General features: G+C 37.3%; 1 protein-coding gene across 1 annotated transcript; it reads right to left on the minus strand.

The window, feature by feature from the left end:
• Nucleotides 1–17,434: 17,434 nt before the first annotated feature.
• LOC131628228 (uncharacterized) lies at nt 17,435–18,121 on the minus strand. Its single transcript, XM_058899092.1, has one exon. The coding sequence runs from the start codon at nt 17,969–17,971 to the stop codon at nt 17,435–17,437; it is 537 nt and encodes a 178-aa protein (XP_058755075.1). The 5' UTR covers nt 17,972–18,121.
• Nucleotides 18,122–18,331: the final 210 nt, after the last annotated feature.

The raw sequence follows: 18,331 nt of genomic DNA on the forward strand, positions 1-18,331 counted from the left end.
GATCAAAATCTACAACTTTCATGTTGGAAGTTTTTTTCAGTTTGTAGGTGAAATTTTGAGAAATTCCCTTCCAAAGTTTGGAAAAAACCATTGAAAAACACTTAGAAATTTTTCTGAGTATAAAAGTCAAACTTTTGACTTTTTGATTCTTGATTGATTTTCTTGATTTTTCTTGATCAAATGACTTCATATATCATATATTGATGATTTAAAACTTCAAAAGTCAAGGTTGACCAAAATTCCCCAAAAGTCAATGGTGATCTTGTACAGTTGACTTTTTCAAACGAATCGCGTTTCTGGAGATTTCAAATGAACCAAGCTATCCTCACCAAATGAATGGTATGAATGGATCATATTGAGTTATTGGAGGATATTGAATCATAGTTTGAGTTGTGACACCATGTCCTGATTAAAAAGTCAGTTGTTCAGATGAATTAGGTCAAAAACCCTAATTGTCGACCAGATGAAATTGATGACTGTAGGTCTTGAATTGAGATACAATTTCCATTGTATATTGTCATAGGGATTATTTGAAGATGATTGAGGCCTTTGATTGACTTCCTGGGGATTTTTAGGGTTTCCCAAATGTGATCCCTGATTTCAGTCCCTGATAGTTCAAAACCCTAATCTGATGATTTGAGATTTCACTGTTGATCAATCTTTGTGTAGGAGATGTTCTGAGCCAATGGATTAAGTCAAAATGATGCACTTGGGGTCTTGAGGTCATTTCCCAAGTCATTAGGTCAAATCCTGAGCAAAAGTCAGGGGTGTGCTATCTTTAGTCAAAACCCTAATTTGGTTGATTCAGTGCCTTTGAGCTTGTTGAAATGAATCTCTAGGGACAAAATGTTGATTGTTGATGAAGATGATTCATTTGAGATGAAGGGGGAACAAAACCCTAATTGATTGTTGCTTGTACTGATGAGTGATTTCTTGTTTAAATCCTACTGAGTCACAAGTAACAAACGCAGGCTATGCAATTTGTTAGAGATGCAAATGATGCATATGCTATGATATGAGGTGGTATCTTAGGTCAAAAATTGGGGTATGACAATATGCACCATGACATTGCATAAAAATTAACTGCAGTTTTTCAGGACACAGGTACAAGCAGATAAACAACATCAAAGATCTAATTCTATCATCACGAACGGTGTAGACACGATCAACTTCTCCAAAGTCTAATTCAGTTACTACGAACGGTGCTGACACGACAAACTTTCAAAGATCTAATTAAGTTACTACGAACGGTGCTGACATGATCGACCTTCAAAGATCTAATTCTATCATCACGAACGGTGTAGACACGATCAACTTTGCCAAAGCCTAATTTAGTTACTACGAACGGTGCCGACACGATCGACCTTCAAAGATCTAATTCTATCATCACGAACGGTGTAGACACGGTCAACTTTTCCAAAGTCTAATTCAGCTACTACGAACAGTGCTGACACGACTAACATTCAACAACTACTTCCCAACACTCCAAGTTCAGATATAGTCTAACGTTCGATTTATTCGGACTTTCAAGACAGGGGGCATCTTAAAGCCCACTTCACATCCCTAATACCCAGATGGCATCTCTAAGCCCATCCCCGATGGTACAAATTTCTAGGTACTCTAGTGTTCAATCCTCTTCCACCTTCAGATACTGACTGGCATACAAACCACTCTACATCTTCAAATTTAAGAAGATTGAACAGGGGCAGCTGTCATACCCAAAAATTTGCCCATCTCACTTCTCCTTCCAAGCTCATACAGAAGCTCAAGACTCAAAGATACACTTTCCTAAACAATGGCTCAAAGAACTAGGGTTTTGATTTCTCTGAAGAAAATCAATGAATCAAAGTCTCCAATGGATCTCATATGGATTATGATGTTTAAAATTATCTCCATGGCAAAGTACAAGCTTCAATTCAAAGGATTGCTCAGTCAATTGTTTAGAAAATCAACGGTCGACTAGTTTGACCTAAAAGTCAACTGTGGTCAAAGTACAGCCAAAATTCCTGATTTTTGGTCAGCATCCTTATTTTGAAGTATAATTCATCATTTGATCAAGGATTGATCATGATTCATCAAGAAAAGTTCAGAAATCAACAAAATCCAAAGTTTCTAAATTAGGGTTTCATGGGAGAAAGTCAACTAAACTTTGACCAGCCATAACTTTCACATGGAACATCATAAATTTCCCATTCAAAGCTCATTTTGAAGGACATTGAATTCCCTACAACTTTGTCTCTCACAAGCCAAGTCTAAAAATGCTTCATTTGAGAGATATGGATCAAGAGATTATAGGTCATTTTTGAAAGTCAACCAAAAGCAGTTTTTTGTCAAAGCCCATATCATCAAGATAAATTCTTAAAATGGAAAAAGGCTTCCAAAGTGTCTTGTAGAGGACATCTTGAGGTTTTCAAAAAGTCCTAGAACTCATCCATATCTTAAAAATTGAGAGAGATATGCCTTGTCAAAGTTGGACAATTTTAAAGGGAAAAATGTGAAAGTAAAAGCCTCAAAATGGATTTCTTTGCAAAGAGGCCCAACGTTTTATGATCCAATATTGATCCTCAAGTTATCAAAGACTCCAAACCTAATTCCCACGAATTTTTGAATTTTTATTTGATTTTATATAAATTTTTTATCATTTAAAAGTGATAGTTAATTTATATAAATCATGGAAAATCAAATATTTTGTTGAAGACCTCTTTCCAATCAAATTCAATCTACATTTACACCAAAATACCAATATAATTTCGTGCAAGCAAGATTGGTGCAAGAAAGATTGAAAATTGGCCATAAAAAGAAAGATTGAAAACCATATTTTGAATCAAATTTTCTCAAATTTCAATCAAATATATAACAAGATTCCCTCTATAATTGTTGACCTAAATCACTCACTTATATAAACACAACAAGGCCAGACCATTGGGGGACGAAAATCTGCAGTCAAAAGTGACCTTCAAGCTCTCAAAAAATTCAACAAAAACTCAAGTTCGGTTTTGGATTTAAGGGAGATTTAAGGATCATAACACGTTCCTGGAGCATCATTGGTTGATTCTCAATCATAAGCGAAGTCTAAAGCATCAAGAACGCATCACTATAAGCCACGGTTTGCATCCATTTGAATTCTGTCGATTTGTCATATTCTTGCATCATAAACATCTTTTATTTGCATATTCGTGTTCTTCATGTTATTCTGAGTAATTCTGGATTTTTAATTGAATTTCTGGGCCGGTATGAACAAGATGCCATGTTAGGGTTTAAGAGCTTAGATTTAGGGCTTCTTGAATTAGGATGAATTAAGGAATGGTATTGGCGCTATTGGATTCGCGTGATCAAGACGAGTTCAAACATGGTCTTGGTTGTGATTTTTGTGCGTGTATGAGTTTGTTTCAAATTGCAGGTGAACCGACTACGAATATAGTTGCAGCTAATTCGTAGCAAAGCCTAAAGTCTGAATTACAGGTTGCTGCGAGGAAGACGAGTGCGTGTCCTCATGTGGTTGGGTAGTTCAAATTTGGCGCGTGTTTTTGATCCATGGCCATATATTATATATTATTATCTAAAGGCGTATGTTAATCAAACGTGGAAAGAAGCCTAGTTGGTGGGGGCGCTGGTTGATAAAGCCAAGGCCGTGGGTTCGATCCCATGCCTCAACATTATATTTTTCACAAATTTTCAGATAGAGATCCTATGCACCCTGCTTGCCATGGACCATCATGCGCCTCCAGCCACAAGCCATCAGATCATCGTCCAGATTGATCCAACGTCCACAAGCCTGCAGACATACCATGGACTCTCAGACTCCCACCACACAGGATCCAGCTAAGTTTATTTTCTAATTTTTTTTTTATTACATAGTCTTATTTATTTATTTTCTTCTTTTCTTTTGTTATTAAATATTTGTATTTTTAAAAAATCTTGTCATTTATTTATTAAAATTTATATTTTCATATTATTATTTTCTTTTTATCGAAAGTTCAATTTTTTTTATAATTTTATTTAAAATTCAATATTATTTTCAAATAAATTTTTATCGATTAAATAATTAGGATTCCATCCAATAATTATTTAATTGATATATTGATTCGAACTCTCATTTTTTTCTTTAGTCTTTGGTATTATTTTAATTAGTTTTTTTTAACCTTATGGTTTCTAACCCTGATTTATCCCGATGAATCAGGGTTGTAGATCAGTCGATGCACTAAAATTTGTGCAGACTTTCAGGGTTAGCCACTATCCTTCAGCCACGCCCCATACCAGATCGACAGCAAAGTTTCTGATTTTTTTAATTTAATTCAATATTATTTTATTTTTTATTTGGCCTTTTGAATTAAAATAGGGTTTGCTTCAATCGCTAATGAATTTGTAATGCACTCACCCTTTTTTTTCCTTCATTAATTTTCAGGGTTGACCAACCGATTAAAGCTCAAACCGTCGGTAACCCTAAACTTATTCTCCTTTAATTTCTAACCCCGATATTATTACTCATGGCTAAGCTATTAATTTGTTGGGTTATCTCATTATTTTTTCCCCCTCCCCATGATGATATATTTTGTAACTGCTTCTGGTTTGTATTGTTTGGCCTTGAAGGCACTTAAACTGTTACATTATAACTGCGTGGTTAGTAATTCTAGGGAGTGCAACTCTGAACAGAATTAGAATAACTAATTTACAAGATAATATATTTGAATTAACCACGTGATTGTGCACCCACACTCCTTTTATGGTAACCCCTCTTGTTGCCTGTTGCCTTGTATTTGCTGCCTTGTTTGTTACAGAATAGTCAAGTCCCTCGGATACGAGGATGCCTCAGCAAATGTTGCCCTCAGTTCATTCTCATCACAAAAGATCATAAGTCCCTTCGATGCTGCCTTCGGTTATATGATCTTGTCCCTCGAAGTTGCCTACGATATGATGTGATAGTCCCTTTCGATTGCTGAGGCGTCCTCTTTGTTTGCCTAACATGACTATTTTATCATTCCCTTAGACTACCTTGTTAGAACAAGATTTGTTCTGATCAATTATCTTAGTTTTGATGATAACAATAATATGAATTTTGCTTAAGATAATATGGTACTCTAATCCAATGCAATTTCCCTTTCAGGAAATATATATAAAGAGTACGCATAATTCAGCGCTCAGAAGCTTTGTCTCAAATGGTTCAGTATGCAACATCAGAACATGGTCTGGCAAGACATCAGAAGATGGTCGAAGCAGAATCAGAACATGGGTCTATGGAAGCATCAGAAGAACATGAGATCAGAAGCACTGAAGCTCAGAAGATGGTATCACGCTCAGAAGCACTTCAAGGTCAGAAGATCAGAAGATGCTATGCACCAAGCTGTTTGACTCTGATGATATTCAAACGTTGTATTCACAAACATCAGATCAGAAGAAAGTACAAGTGGCAAGCTACGCTGACTGACAAAAGGAACGTTAAAAGCTACTAAAGGCTACGTCAGTAGACACAGCGTGAACAAGGCTCGAGGTAGTTGACAAAAGCGTATAACATTAAATGCGATGCTGTATGGAACACGCAAAGCATTAAATGCATTCAACGGTCATCTTCTCCAACGCCTATAAATATGAAGTTCTGATGAGAAGCAAAGTTAACGATCCTGAACAATACAATTCAAATTAACTTGCTGAAACGCTGTTAAACTCAAAACTCAGAATCTTCATCTTTATCAAAGCTCACTACATTGCTGTTGTAATATATTAGTGAGATTAAGCTTAAACGTTAAGAGAAATATCATAGTTGTGATTATCGCTTGTAAGAAGCATTTGTAAACTCTTAGAATTGATTACATTAAGTTGTAAGGAACTAGAGTGATCGTGTTGATCAGAATACTCTAGGAAAAGTCTTAGGAGTGAACTAAGCAGATTGTAACTAGAGTGATCGTGTTGATCAGTAGACTCTAGAAAAAGTCTTAGAGGGTATCTAAGCAGTTGTTCCTGGAGTGATCAGTGTGTGATCAGAAGACTCTGGAAGACTTAGTTGCTGACTAAGTGGAAAACCATTGTAATCCGTGCGATTAGTGGATTAAATCCTCAGTTGAGGTAAATCATCTCTGCGGGGGTGGACTGGAGTAGTTTAGTTAACAACGAACCAGGATAAAAATAACTGTGCAATTTATTTTTATCTGTCAAGTTTTTAAAGCTACACTTATTCAAACCCCCCCTTTCTAAGTGTTTTTCTATCCTTCAATTGGCATCAGAGCGCCGGTTCTAAGGTGCAAGCACTTAACCGTGTTTAGAAAAGATTCAGGAAGAGAAAAACGCTTCTGTAAAAGATGGTTGATGAAAGTGAAAAGTCTACACCTACACCTGCATCTACATCTGGCTCTGCTGAGCAATACAACGGTAACAATGGTTATACTAGACCGCCGGTATTTGATGGTGAAAACTTTGAATACTGGAAAGATAAACTGGAAAGTTACTTTCTGGGTCTAGATGGTGATCTATGGGATCTTCTGATGGATGGTTACAAACATCCAGTAAATGCCAGTGGCGTAAAGCTGTCAAGGCAAGAAATGAATGATGATCAGAAGAAGCTTTTCAGGAATCATCATAAATGCAGAACTGGTTTGCTGAATGCTATCTCTCATGCTGAGTATGAGAAGATATCTAACAGGGAAACGGCATATGACATATATGAGTCCTTGAAAATGACTCATGAAGGAAATGCTCAAGTCAAGGAGACTAAAGCTCTAGCTTTAATCCAGAAGTATGAAGCCTTCAAGATGGAGGATGATGAAGACATTGAAAAGATGTTTTCAAGATTTCAAACTCTTACTGCTGGATTGAGAGTTCTTGACAAGGGATACACCAAGGCTGATCACGTAAAGAAGATCATCAGAAGCTTACCCAGAAGATGGGGTCCTATGGTGACTGCATTCAAGATTGCAAAGAATCTGAATGAAGTTTCTCTGGAAGAGCTTATCAGCGCCTTGAGAAGTCATGAAATAGAGCTGGACGCAAATGAGCCTCAAAAGAAAGGTAAGTCTATTGCATTAAAATCCAATATCAAGAAATGCACTAACGCTTTTCAGGCTAGAGAAGAAGATCCTGAAGAATCAGAATCTGAAGAAGAAGATGAACTGTCTTTGATCTCCAGAAGGCTAAATCAACTCTGGAAGACCAAGCAAAGGAAGTTCAGAGGATTCAGAAGTTCAAGGAAATTTGAACGTGGAGAATCTTCTGATGAAAGAAGATTTGACAAGAAGAAGGTCATGTGCTATGAATGCAATGAGCCTGGACACTACAAGAATGAATGTCCAAATCTTCAGAAGGAAAGTCCCAAGAAAAAGTTTCATAAGAAGAAAGGTCTTATGGCAACCTGGGATGAGTCAGAAGATGATTCAGAAGATGAGCAGGCCAACTGTGCGCTGATGGCGACAGAAGATGACGGATCAGAATCTACATCAGAATCAGATTCTGAAGAGGTATTTTCTGAACTTACTAGAGATGAGTTAGTTTCCGGTCTAACTGAACTTCTGGAACTCAAGTCTCAGATTAGTATCAAATACAAAAAGCTGAAAAAGCTATTTGAATTTGAAACAAAGAAGCTTGAGTTGGAAAATTCTGAATTAAAAAAAAAACTTTTAAAATTATCCAATAATGTTGGATCTCCTTCTGATTCAGAAAAATCCATTCCTAGTCTAAACCATATTCTGAAAGAATATGATTTAAGTTTCAGGAAGTTCTTATCTAGAAGTATTGGCAGAAGTCAGCTAGCTTCTATGATATATGCTGTGTCTGGAAACAAAAGAGTTGGCATTGGTTTTGAGGGTGAAACCCCATACAAACTTGAACCTGTTGATGAAATGAAAATTACATACAAGCCATTGTATGATCAGTTCAAATATGGCCACTCCCATGATATTAGGCACACTTCACATGCTCAAAGTTTTCACATAACACACACCAAAAAGCATGTGACACAACCTAGGAAATATCATGAAACTCACATTAAAAATTATCATGCTGTTCCTCCTATTGCTTACAATGTTAAACCCAAGTTCAATCAGAACTTGAGAAAATCTAACAAGAAAGGACCCAAGAAAATGTGGGTACCTAAGGATAAGATTATTCCTATTGCAGATATCCTTGACTGCAAAAAGGACAAAGCACAACATGTCATGGTACCTGGACTCTGGATGCTCGCGACACATGACAGGAAGAAGGTCTATGTTCCAAGACCTGGTGCTTAAGTCTGGAGGAGAAGTCAAGTTTGGAGGAGATCAGAAGGGCAAGATAATTGGCTCTGGAACTATAAAGTCTGGTAACTCTCCTTCCATTTCTAATGTATTTCTTGTAGAAGGATTAACACATAACCTCTTATCTATCAGTCAATTGAGTGACAATGGTTATGATATAATCTTTAATCAAGAGTCTTGCAAGGCTGTAAATCAGAAGGATGGCTCAATCCTATTTACAGGCAAGAGGAAGAACAACATTTATAAGACAGATCTGCAAGATCTTATGAGTCAGAAGGTGACTTGTCTTATGTCTGTTTCTGAAGAGCAGTGGGTCTGGCACAGAAGATTAGGTCATGCTAGTTTGAGAAAGATTTCTCAGATTAACAAACTGAATCTGGTCAGAGGACTCCCTAATCTGAAATTCAAATCAGATGCTCTTTGTGAAGCATGTCAGAAGGGCAAGTTCTCCAAACCTGCATTCAAGTCCAAGAATGTTGTTTCTACCTCAAGGCCATTAGAACTCTTGCACATTGATCTGTTTGGCCCAGTCAAAATAGCATCTGTCAGAGGGAAGAAATATGGATTAGTCATCGTAGATGATTATAGTCGTTGGACATGGGTAAAATTCTTGAAACACAAGGATGAGACTCATTCAGTGTTCTTTGATTTCTGCATTCAGATTCAATCTGAAAAAGAGTGTAAAATCATAAAGGTCAGAAGTGATCATGGTGGTGAATTTGAGAACAGGTCCTTTGAAGAATTCTTCAAAGAAAATGGTATTGCCCATGATTTCTCTTGTCCTAGAACTCCACAGCAAAATGGAGTTGTAGAACGAAAGAATAGGACTCTTCAAGAAATGGCCAGAACCATGATCAATGAAACCAATATGGCTAAGCATTTCTGGGCATAAGCAATAAACACTGCATGCTATATTCAGAATAGAATCTCTATCAGACCTATTCTAAATAAGACTCCCTATGAATTGTGGAAGAATAGAAAGCCCAACATTTCATATTTCCATCCTTTTGGATGTGTATGCTTCATTCTGAACACTAAAGATCATCTTGGTAAGTTTGATTCCAAAGCACAAAAATGTTTCCTTCTTGGATATTCTGAACGCTCAAAAGGCTACAGAGTATACAATACTGAAACATTGGTTGTAGAAGAATCAATCAATATCAGGTTTGATGATAAGCTTGGTTCTGAAAAACCAAAGCAGTTTGACAATTTTGCAGATTGTGATATTGATATATCAGAAGTTGTTGAGCCAAGAAGCAACGCATCAGAAGCAGAGCTTCTCAGAAGCAAAGAACCAGAAGATCAAGTATCAGCTTCTCTGGAGGATCTAAGTATTTCTGAAGAACCATCTATCAGAAGATCATCCAGACTCATCTCTGGTCATTCAGAAGATGTCATTCTTGGAAAGAAGGATGATCCAATCAGAACAAGAGCATTCCTTAAGAACAATGCAGATTGTCAATTAGGTCTTGTATCTTTGATCGAGCCAACTTCTGTTGATCATGCTCTAGAAGATCCAGACTGGATAATTGCTATGCAAGAAGAACTGAATCAGTTTACAAGGAATGATGTTTGGGATCTTGTTCCTAGACCAGATGGATTCAATATAATCGGCACAAATTGGATCTTCAGAAACAAGCTCGGAATGAGAAGATGAGAAATTCTTACGTATGAGTATCCTTTGATATGAAATTTTTCTTAAGAAGTTCTGATAGAAATCAATTAGAAATTGTGATTCAGTTATTACTAACGTTTCAGTGTCTAAGTTGATTCAGAATCTCTATAAAAGCAAAACAGCTGTAACTGGCTATCCAGATGGTAAACACGTGTTCACTATTCCTGGACAAGCGTGCGTGCAGTTGAGGGGACGTCTACTTAGGTAACTGTGCAAATCACGTCTTTTGTCATTATTATCTCTCCTCATGTCACGTAACATTAAATGCTTTTCATCATTTACTCTCTTTCAGTTTTCTTTTTATACTCTTCAAACGTTTTTTTCCCTCTCATATTTCTCTCTCTCTGCATTCGGTTTCTTTTTCGTCTCTCTCTCTTTTCATATCATAAACCCTAGCAGTTTCCAATATCTGAAAATTCATCATGAATCCATCGTCAAGCTCTGGGAATCAAGACAACGAAAGGAAACAAAAGAGAAAGGCATCTGCTGAACCAGAAACCAAACCTAAAAGAGTTAGGATCTCCTATGACCCTCTCAAAGTGTATCAACCCCTTGACGGTTCCCCTCAATCACCCCCCTCTTCAAAGACCTCCACCACCTCTTCCTCCTCATTCATCCTCTCGGAACCACCTTCTTCACCATCTGATATCTCCTCTCCTTTAACCCTTCCATCAGATATTTCTTCATCTCTCTCATACCCTTTTCCCACCAGAACACCTAATCCCTATAGTGTTGTTCTTCCCGACTCAAGGTTCACTGTCAACCCTCCAACCCCTACCACTCAAACATATCTGGAGCTTTTACATGCTGATGTAAATGGCTGGTTGGAGATTCTAGGTGCTGCTCACCTTAATCATCTGGATGAGTATGCTACAAACAACCTTTGGAATACCTTTCGTCAGGATTTTCTGGATAAGGCTACAGACACTCAGAGAAGGATTATGTCTGAAGCTCCTGGTGTTCGTGGTCTCCGGTTGGAAGTTGGTGAGAGCAGCCATCACCAGCTCATCAGGAACAGAAATGTTCTTGAAAGGAAGATACCAGCAGATGAGTTGGAAGAAGAAAATCTCTGCAGAGACATCGTGGTGTGGAGACCATGGTTTCCTGTGCTGACTGGAGATTTTCAGTGGCTGTTCAACTGGTTCAGAATGAACCCTTCTGAAAAAGCACCTCACATGGTCTTTCCAGTAGTGGTTTATCGTGCTGAAGTTGCTGGTCCTACTCCTCCAACAAACCTAGCAGCTATTCTTCAAGCATTGGAAGATGGAACTTCTGAGCTGCCTGAACCAGAATATGCTAAGGCTACTTCTGAGTCAGACTCAGATGAGGAAATGGAAGATGCACAAGCTGAAGATCTTCCAGAAGATCACCCTGCTGAGATTGCTGTCCCTCTGGGCAGAAATACTGGTGCTTCTTCTTCTGGTGTAACCTCAGCTCTGATGGAGACCTTGGAAACTCTTCATCAGAATCAAGCTATGCTGGCTTCTCGTTTGGACGCGCAAGAAGCAGCCAATGCTGAGTTTCGTTCCTTCATGACAAGGCAAGCTACAAGCACTGACGGGATTCATGATGTTCTGGCGCGGATTTTGCGTAGGCTAGGATCTTAGTCTTTTGGTCTTTGTAGTTTCCTCTCCTTGTTGCATCTGTTTTCCTGCATTCCTTTCTTGTAATCCTTGTTTTAATTATCAATGAAAAATTTCCTTGCTTTTACATTCCAGTGATTCTATTTGTCTTATGCATCTGAATCTTTTGAAATACTGCTTTTTGATGTTATGACAAAAAGGGGGAGAAAGATAAATGATAAATGACTTGATTAATCTATCAGTTGCTGGGTAAAGCTCCCACACATTCACTAACAAGAACTGCAAGTTCTATATGGTTTAAGTGTTTTGCAGGTATAAAGAAGTGAAGAAAATCTTCAAAGCAAACACAAGAAGCAAATCCATGGAAACTGAAGCAAGCTGAGTGCTGTCAGGCTTCAGAAATCAGAAGCAAGAAAGAAGAATGAATCAGAAGCACTGATAATAGAATTTGATCTATATTTGTCTATTTGTTCTGACAAAATTCTATTTGCTCTGATACATATAATGTTATGGCTCTAATACATTATTTGCTCTGATACATTATTTCAGCCTATATGGCTCTGATTCATATAATGTGTTCAAACATACATTTTATGTTCTAACTCGTTCATGCTGACTTTTGTCGTTTAGTTTTTGTTCTGTAACATTTCAGGATGTAGAGATGCTTAGATGATGCTCTGGTACATTCAACAATGTTCTGATACAAATCTAGCATGAAGTGATGTTGGTAGAAATTCAAAGCTCTGAAGCTATCCGAGGGAAGCAGAAATCAGAAGCTGCGAATGTTCTAAAGATCCAGAAAACTCAAGTTCTGAAGTTGTCCTGAATGGAAGCAGAAATCAGAAGCTGTGAATGTTCAGAAGATCAAAGAAATTCAAGTTCTGAAGCTGTCCTGAATGGAAGCAGAAATCAGAAGCTGTGAATGTTCAGAAGATCAAAGAAATTCAAGTTCTGAAGCTGTCCTAGATGGAAGCAGGAATCAGAAGCTGTGAGTGTTCTAAGGATCTAAAGAAATTCTAGTTCTGAAGCTGTCCTATGGAAGCAGAAGTCAGAAGCTATGAATTCTCTGAAGACAAAAGCTTATATGATCGTCTCTACCGAAATAATCAGGGAAGTCTTTTATTAAAGTTCTTCGAGTATTTATTTCAGGGGGAGATTATTTATCTCAGGGGGAGATTGTTAATCTCAGGGGGAGACATATTCATATGCTTATGCTATAGCTGTGTAATTTGTCTTTTGCCGTCTATTCTTTCTGATCGCAAATTCATATCATTTATATATGTTTTTGTCATCATCAAAAAGGGGGAGATTGTTAGAACAAGATTTGTTCTGATCAATTATCTTAGTTTTGATGATAACAATAATATGAATTTTGCTTAAGATAATATGGTACTCTAATCCAATGCAATTTCCCTTTCAGGAAATATATATAAAGAGTACGCATAATTCAGCGCTCAGAAGCTTTGTCTCAAATGGTTCAGTATGCAACATCAGAACATGGTCTGGCAAGACATCAGAAGATGGTCGAAGCAGAATCAGAACATGGGTCTATGGAAGCATCAGAAGAACATGAGATCAGAAGCACTGAAGCTCAGAAGATGGTATCACGCTCAGAAGCACTTCAAGGTCAGAAGATCAGAAGATGCTATGCACCAAGCTGTTTGACTCTGATGATATTCAAACGTTGTATTCACAAACATCAGATCAGAAGAAAGTACAAGTGGCAAGCTACGCTGACTGACAAAAGGAACGTTAAAAGCTACTAAAGGCTACGTCAGTAGACACAGCGTGAACAAGGCTCGAGGTAGTTGACAAAAGCGTATAACATTAAATGCGATGCTGTACGGAACACGCAAAGCATTAAATGCATTCAACGGTCATCTTCTCCAACGCCTATAAATATGAAGTTCTGATGAGAAGCAAAGTTAACGATCCTGAACAATACAATTCAAATTAACTTGCTGAAACGCTGTTAAACTCAAAACTCAGAATCTTCATCTTTATCAAAGCTCACTACATTGCTGTTGTAATATATTAGTGAGATTAAGCTTAAACGTTAAGAGAAATATCACAGTTGTGATTATCGCTTGTAAGAAGCATTTGTAAACTCTTAGAATTGATTACATTAAGTTGTAAGGAACTAGAGTGATCGTGTTGATCAGAATACTCTAGGAAAAGTCTTAGGAGTGAACTAAGCAGATTGTAACTAGAGTGATCGTGTTGATCAGTAGACTCTAGAAAAAGTCTTAGAGGGTATCTAAGCAGTTGTTCCTGGAGTGATCAGTGTGTGATCAGAAGACTCTGGAAGACTTAGTTGCTGACTAAGTGGAAAACCATTGTAATCCGTGCGATTAGTGGATTAAATCCTCAGTTGAGGTAAATCATCTCTGCGGGGGTGGACTGGAGTAGTTTAGTTAACAACGAACCAGGATAAAAATAACTGTGCAATTTATTTTTATCTGTCAAGTTTTTAAAGCTACACTTATTCAAACCCCCCCTTTCTAAGTGTTTTTCTATCCTTCATACCTGCCCTCTTTATGGCAGGGAAAGTCTTATGGCGAACGATAACTTCGACGACCCTTCAACCTCCAAATAAAAGGACTTCCTACCCTCCTATGACATGGATAGCCCTGAAAGGCCAAAATAACTTTTTATAATTTTAAGGTAATTACCTCTTAATTGCTTGCTCTGGTTTAAATCTTTTTCTTACCCTTTATCAAAAACCTTCAAAAAGGCTACGCTTATTTACAAGCTAAAGTCCTTATTCAAATCTTTTTCTGCAAACCTTTTCAAACATTTCAAAGTGAGCTAAGCAATTAAGAGCCCATGGAAAACCATGGATGCAAAGCGTGCCTTACACCTTCCCTTTGTATAAATTACCCCCCGAACTCAAAATTTCTTTTAAAGGTTTTTTTCTGTTCTTTTAGCCTTTCTTTTGGATAAAATAAAAGTCGTCGGCGACTCTTGCTATCCGCAACATTCTTTAAAGTCAGTTCACCGTATCACAGTTATATGTCACTGTATCGTAGTCTTCAGAACTTGTAGCTTCAGAACTTCTGATCTTCATACTTGTGTGATCTTCTGATGCTTCCAAAGCCTCTTGCGGTTGATCTTTCTTGTTCATTTTTCTTACAGCTTTTGATGTACTTTCTTGATTGAGACTGTTGCATGTAGGCCTTGATATAGCTTTTTCTTCTGAATGATCTTGTTCCTTATTATTGCTTCTCTTGCTTCTGATATGTGGTTTTTGGCTTTGCTTGATATGTTCTTAATCATAACATCTGATGAATGATGTTTAGCTTTGTCAATCTTCTGGATGTTTCGGATGTAGTTGTTGTACTCTTCTCCTGATGAATCCTGTATAAGATTTATAACATAATATCTCCACACTAAATGAAACCATTAGTAGTAAAAAATTTACTCACAAAATATATGCTTGTTATCATCAAAACTAGATTCTGAACATAGATTCTCAATCTTGTTCTAACATCAACAAGCACCAAAAACAACATATACATTTGATAAATTTAAGTAATCATGTATACCTACAATTACCAAAACATATACGAATAAGAATTATCCATATAATCTTAACATCTTAGCATACAACCATAATTCAACATATTGAATTATCCACCAATTGTACAACATACACTCATCATATAACAATCACAACAATGCATAACAATTAGCATTCATTAATTCCATGTATATATGTTATTCCCAAATAACATTAATCCACGACATACACATATACAATTACATGTCATTTACACAACCACATAATAAATAGAATATCTAGTGCTAATAAATTCATTTTCATCACAACGAGCATTTTGTTAGCTTCCTAACGCTTCGAACGACACACAAAACGGACTTACGAATCAAAAGTTATGACCTTCGAAAAATCTGTCAAAAGTTGAATGTTGTGAGCCGACGCATGGATTCCATGAGTCGACGCATGGATTCCACGAGTCGACGCATGGATTCCATGAGTCGACGCATATATGATTATGCCCCTTCGAAATCACTCAGGCCGACCTATGGTAGACTCATACTGGGTAATTTTTTTGCATGAGCCGACGCAAAGATTCTTTGAGTCGACGCATGGCTGTTTTATGTAGAATTTTTCTGCGATTTTGTGTTTCTAGGTTTGCGATTCCTTGACCCCAAAACCCACTTTTTCCATTATTTTAAATAATTTTAAACCTTCTAATACATGTATAAAACTATGGTTATTAACTACATCATCTTAACACAATTCTTATTAATCTATTGCATATTAACACATCTAAATCACCAAAATTCATCATATCATCATCAAACCCTCATAACCCAAAATTTCCCAAAACGCGTACAACATCATAATAGCATCAATTCAATGTTCTAACACATTTATAACATGCTTTAGGTTCATCTATCATCAAGTATAACTCCTAATCATTCATTTGTATCAAAATCATCCAATTTGCCCTATAGGTTCCAAAACCCCAAAACCTAACATACATCCAATTGGAACAAACAACCTACATAATCAGTTCTATCATTCACAACTAATAATATAGGCTAAAAGGATTAGTCACCTTTTACCTTAACCGGAGATTTCTTGAATGCTTCCTCTTCCTCTTTCTCTGCTCTTTCACGTATCCTTGGTTTTTCTCTTTTCTCCTCTTTTGTTTTCTATTTTATTTTCTTTTCCAAATTTCCTTAATATGTGAAAAATAGAAAAATAACTAGTAAGGCCTACATTGTTAACACCTCCCTTTTACTAACCATCACACTAGGCCCAATCACTTATTTTCATAATTTTCCAATAAATTACCAAAAACTCCAATTAATCCAATTAAATAATTTAAATTCAAATTAAATAAAATAATGGAAATTATGGGGTGTTACAATTCTCCCCCACTAAAAGAGTTTTTCGTCCTCGAAAACATACCTCAAGTAAAGGGCTCATGATAAGAGTCCTTCATCTGACCCTCCAGCTCCCAGGTATCATTATCACTTGCTGGTCCTCCCCAAGCTACTTTGGCCAATGCTATCCTTTTAACCTGCAATTGCTTCAACTCTCAATATTCAATCCTCATAGGTAATATCTCAACCGTCAGGTTGTCTCTCACCTATACATCATCCACTTGGATCACATGAGAAGAATCCGCAATGTATCTCCTCAACTAAGACACATGAAACACATCGTGTAAATTTGCAAGCGTTAGCGGTAAAGCAATACGATAGGCCACCTTTCCTACTCTTTCCGTAATCTGAAACGGACCATTAAAACGCGGCGTCAACTTCTTTGACTTCAGAGCTCGCCCCACACCAATCATAGGAGTAACTCTCAGAAACACATCATCTCCCTCTCGAACTCAAGTGTTCTCCTCCTCTCATCATGGTAACTCTTCTGACGAATTTTAGAAACTTTTATCTTCTCCTAGATCATCTTGATCTTTTCTGTAGTTTGTTGAACAATTTCCGATCCAATCACAGCACTCTCGCCGGATTCATACCAGCATAATGGCGTCCTACACCTCCTACCATACAAAGCCTCAAACGGATCCATACCAATACTCAAATGAAAACTCTTGTTGTAATAAACTCAATCAAAGGTAGATAACTATACTAAGAACCACCTTTCTCCAACACGCAAGCCTGCAACAGATCTTCCAACGACGGAATCGTCCTCTCAGTCTGACCATCAATCTTCGGATGATAAGCAGAACTCAATCTCAACAAAGTACCCAAAGCTTTCCGCAAACCTTCCCAGAACTTAGATGTAAATCTCGAATCTCTATCGGACACGATACTCGGAGAAATACCATGTAGACTAACTATCTTTTCAATATATAACTGAGCTAATTTCTCCATTGGATAATCCATTCTCATCGGTATAAAGTGAGTAGACTTCGTCAACCTGTCCACAATAACCTAAATAGCTTCACAGTTCCTTCTCCAAAATCCTAACCCTTCTTACTCTCAAGCTCATCTTTAACCGGTCCACCTTTCAACATACTCTCAACCCAAACCCTAACCTTCTCCAAAATCACCGCCTTCCCTTTCACAACAATCGCCTCCTTCAAACTCTTCCCAATAACCCTCTCATCTTTAACACTAACCCTAACCTTCGGACCCTCATTGGCATTCTCATCGGAAATATACGGAATCTCAAAACTCCCAACAACCTTATGCAAGATCTTCCCATCAAAATCCCTCTCTTCACCTTCCCACAAAATCGACACACTGATTTCGTATCCCAGAACGATCTTCCCCTTGCGGACGTTAACGTATGCCTTGCCATCGAGATTTTTGACCTTCTTGACGGTGGCATGGAAGTTACCCTCGCCGTCGAGAATTTTGAGGTTGTTGAAGAGCTTGCTGAAGAAGGTTCTGGACCATTCTACACAGTTGGTTTCGGGCCAGTGCCAGTTGTGGACGTTTGTGCCGTCGGGTCTGTCTTCGACGATCCAACATTTGTCGCCTTCGTCGTATTTTGCCATTAAAATTGGGAATGAGAAACCAAATCAAGTAATGTTAGGAGTGAGGATTTTGGGAATTTTGTTGGGATTTAAAGGATTTTTTTTGGATTTGGAAGGATCTAGAGAAGAAAGAAAAGAAACCCTAGTTCCAACTCCAACAATTGAGGCTTAGGAAGGATCTAGAAGACGGCTAAAATGGGAGTATGATACTGATGGGATTTGTTTTTCTTTGTGGTCTAATTTATATTTTGGCTTCATATTCATATTAAGGGTCTAAATTAAATTATATTTGAATTTAATTGGAATGTACCGACAGTTTAAAATATTTTTACATCGATAATAAATTGTACTAGTAACTGTCAAATGTTAAATTATATTTGA

The sequence above is a fragment of the Vicia villosa genome, unplaced genomic scaffold (assembly GCF_029867415.1).
Source record: "Vicia villosa cultivar HV-30 ecotype Madison, WI unplaced genomic scaffold, Vvil1.0 ctg.000434F_1_1, whole genome shotgun sequence".
NCBI classification, from domain to species: domain Eukaryota; kingdom Viridiplantae; phylum Streptophyta; class Magnoliopsida; order Fabales; family Fabaceae; genus Vicia; species Vicia villosa.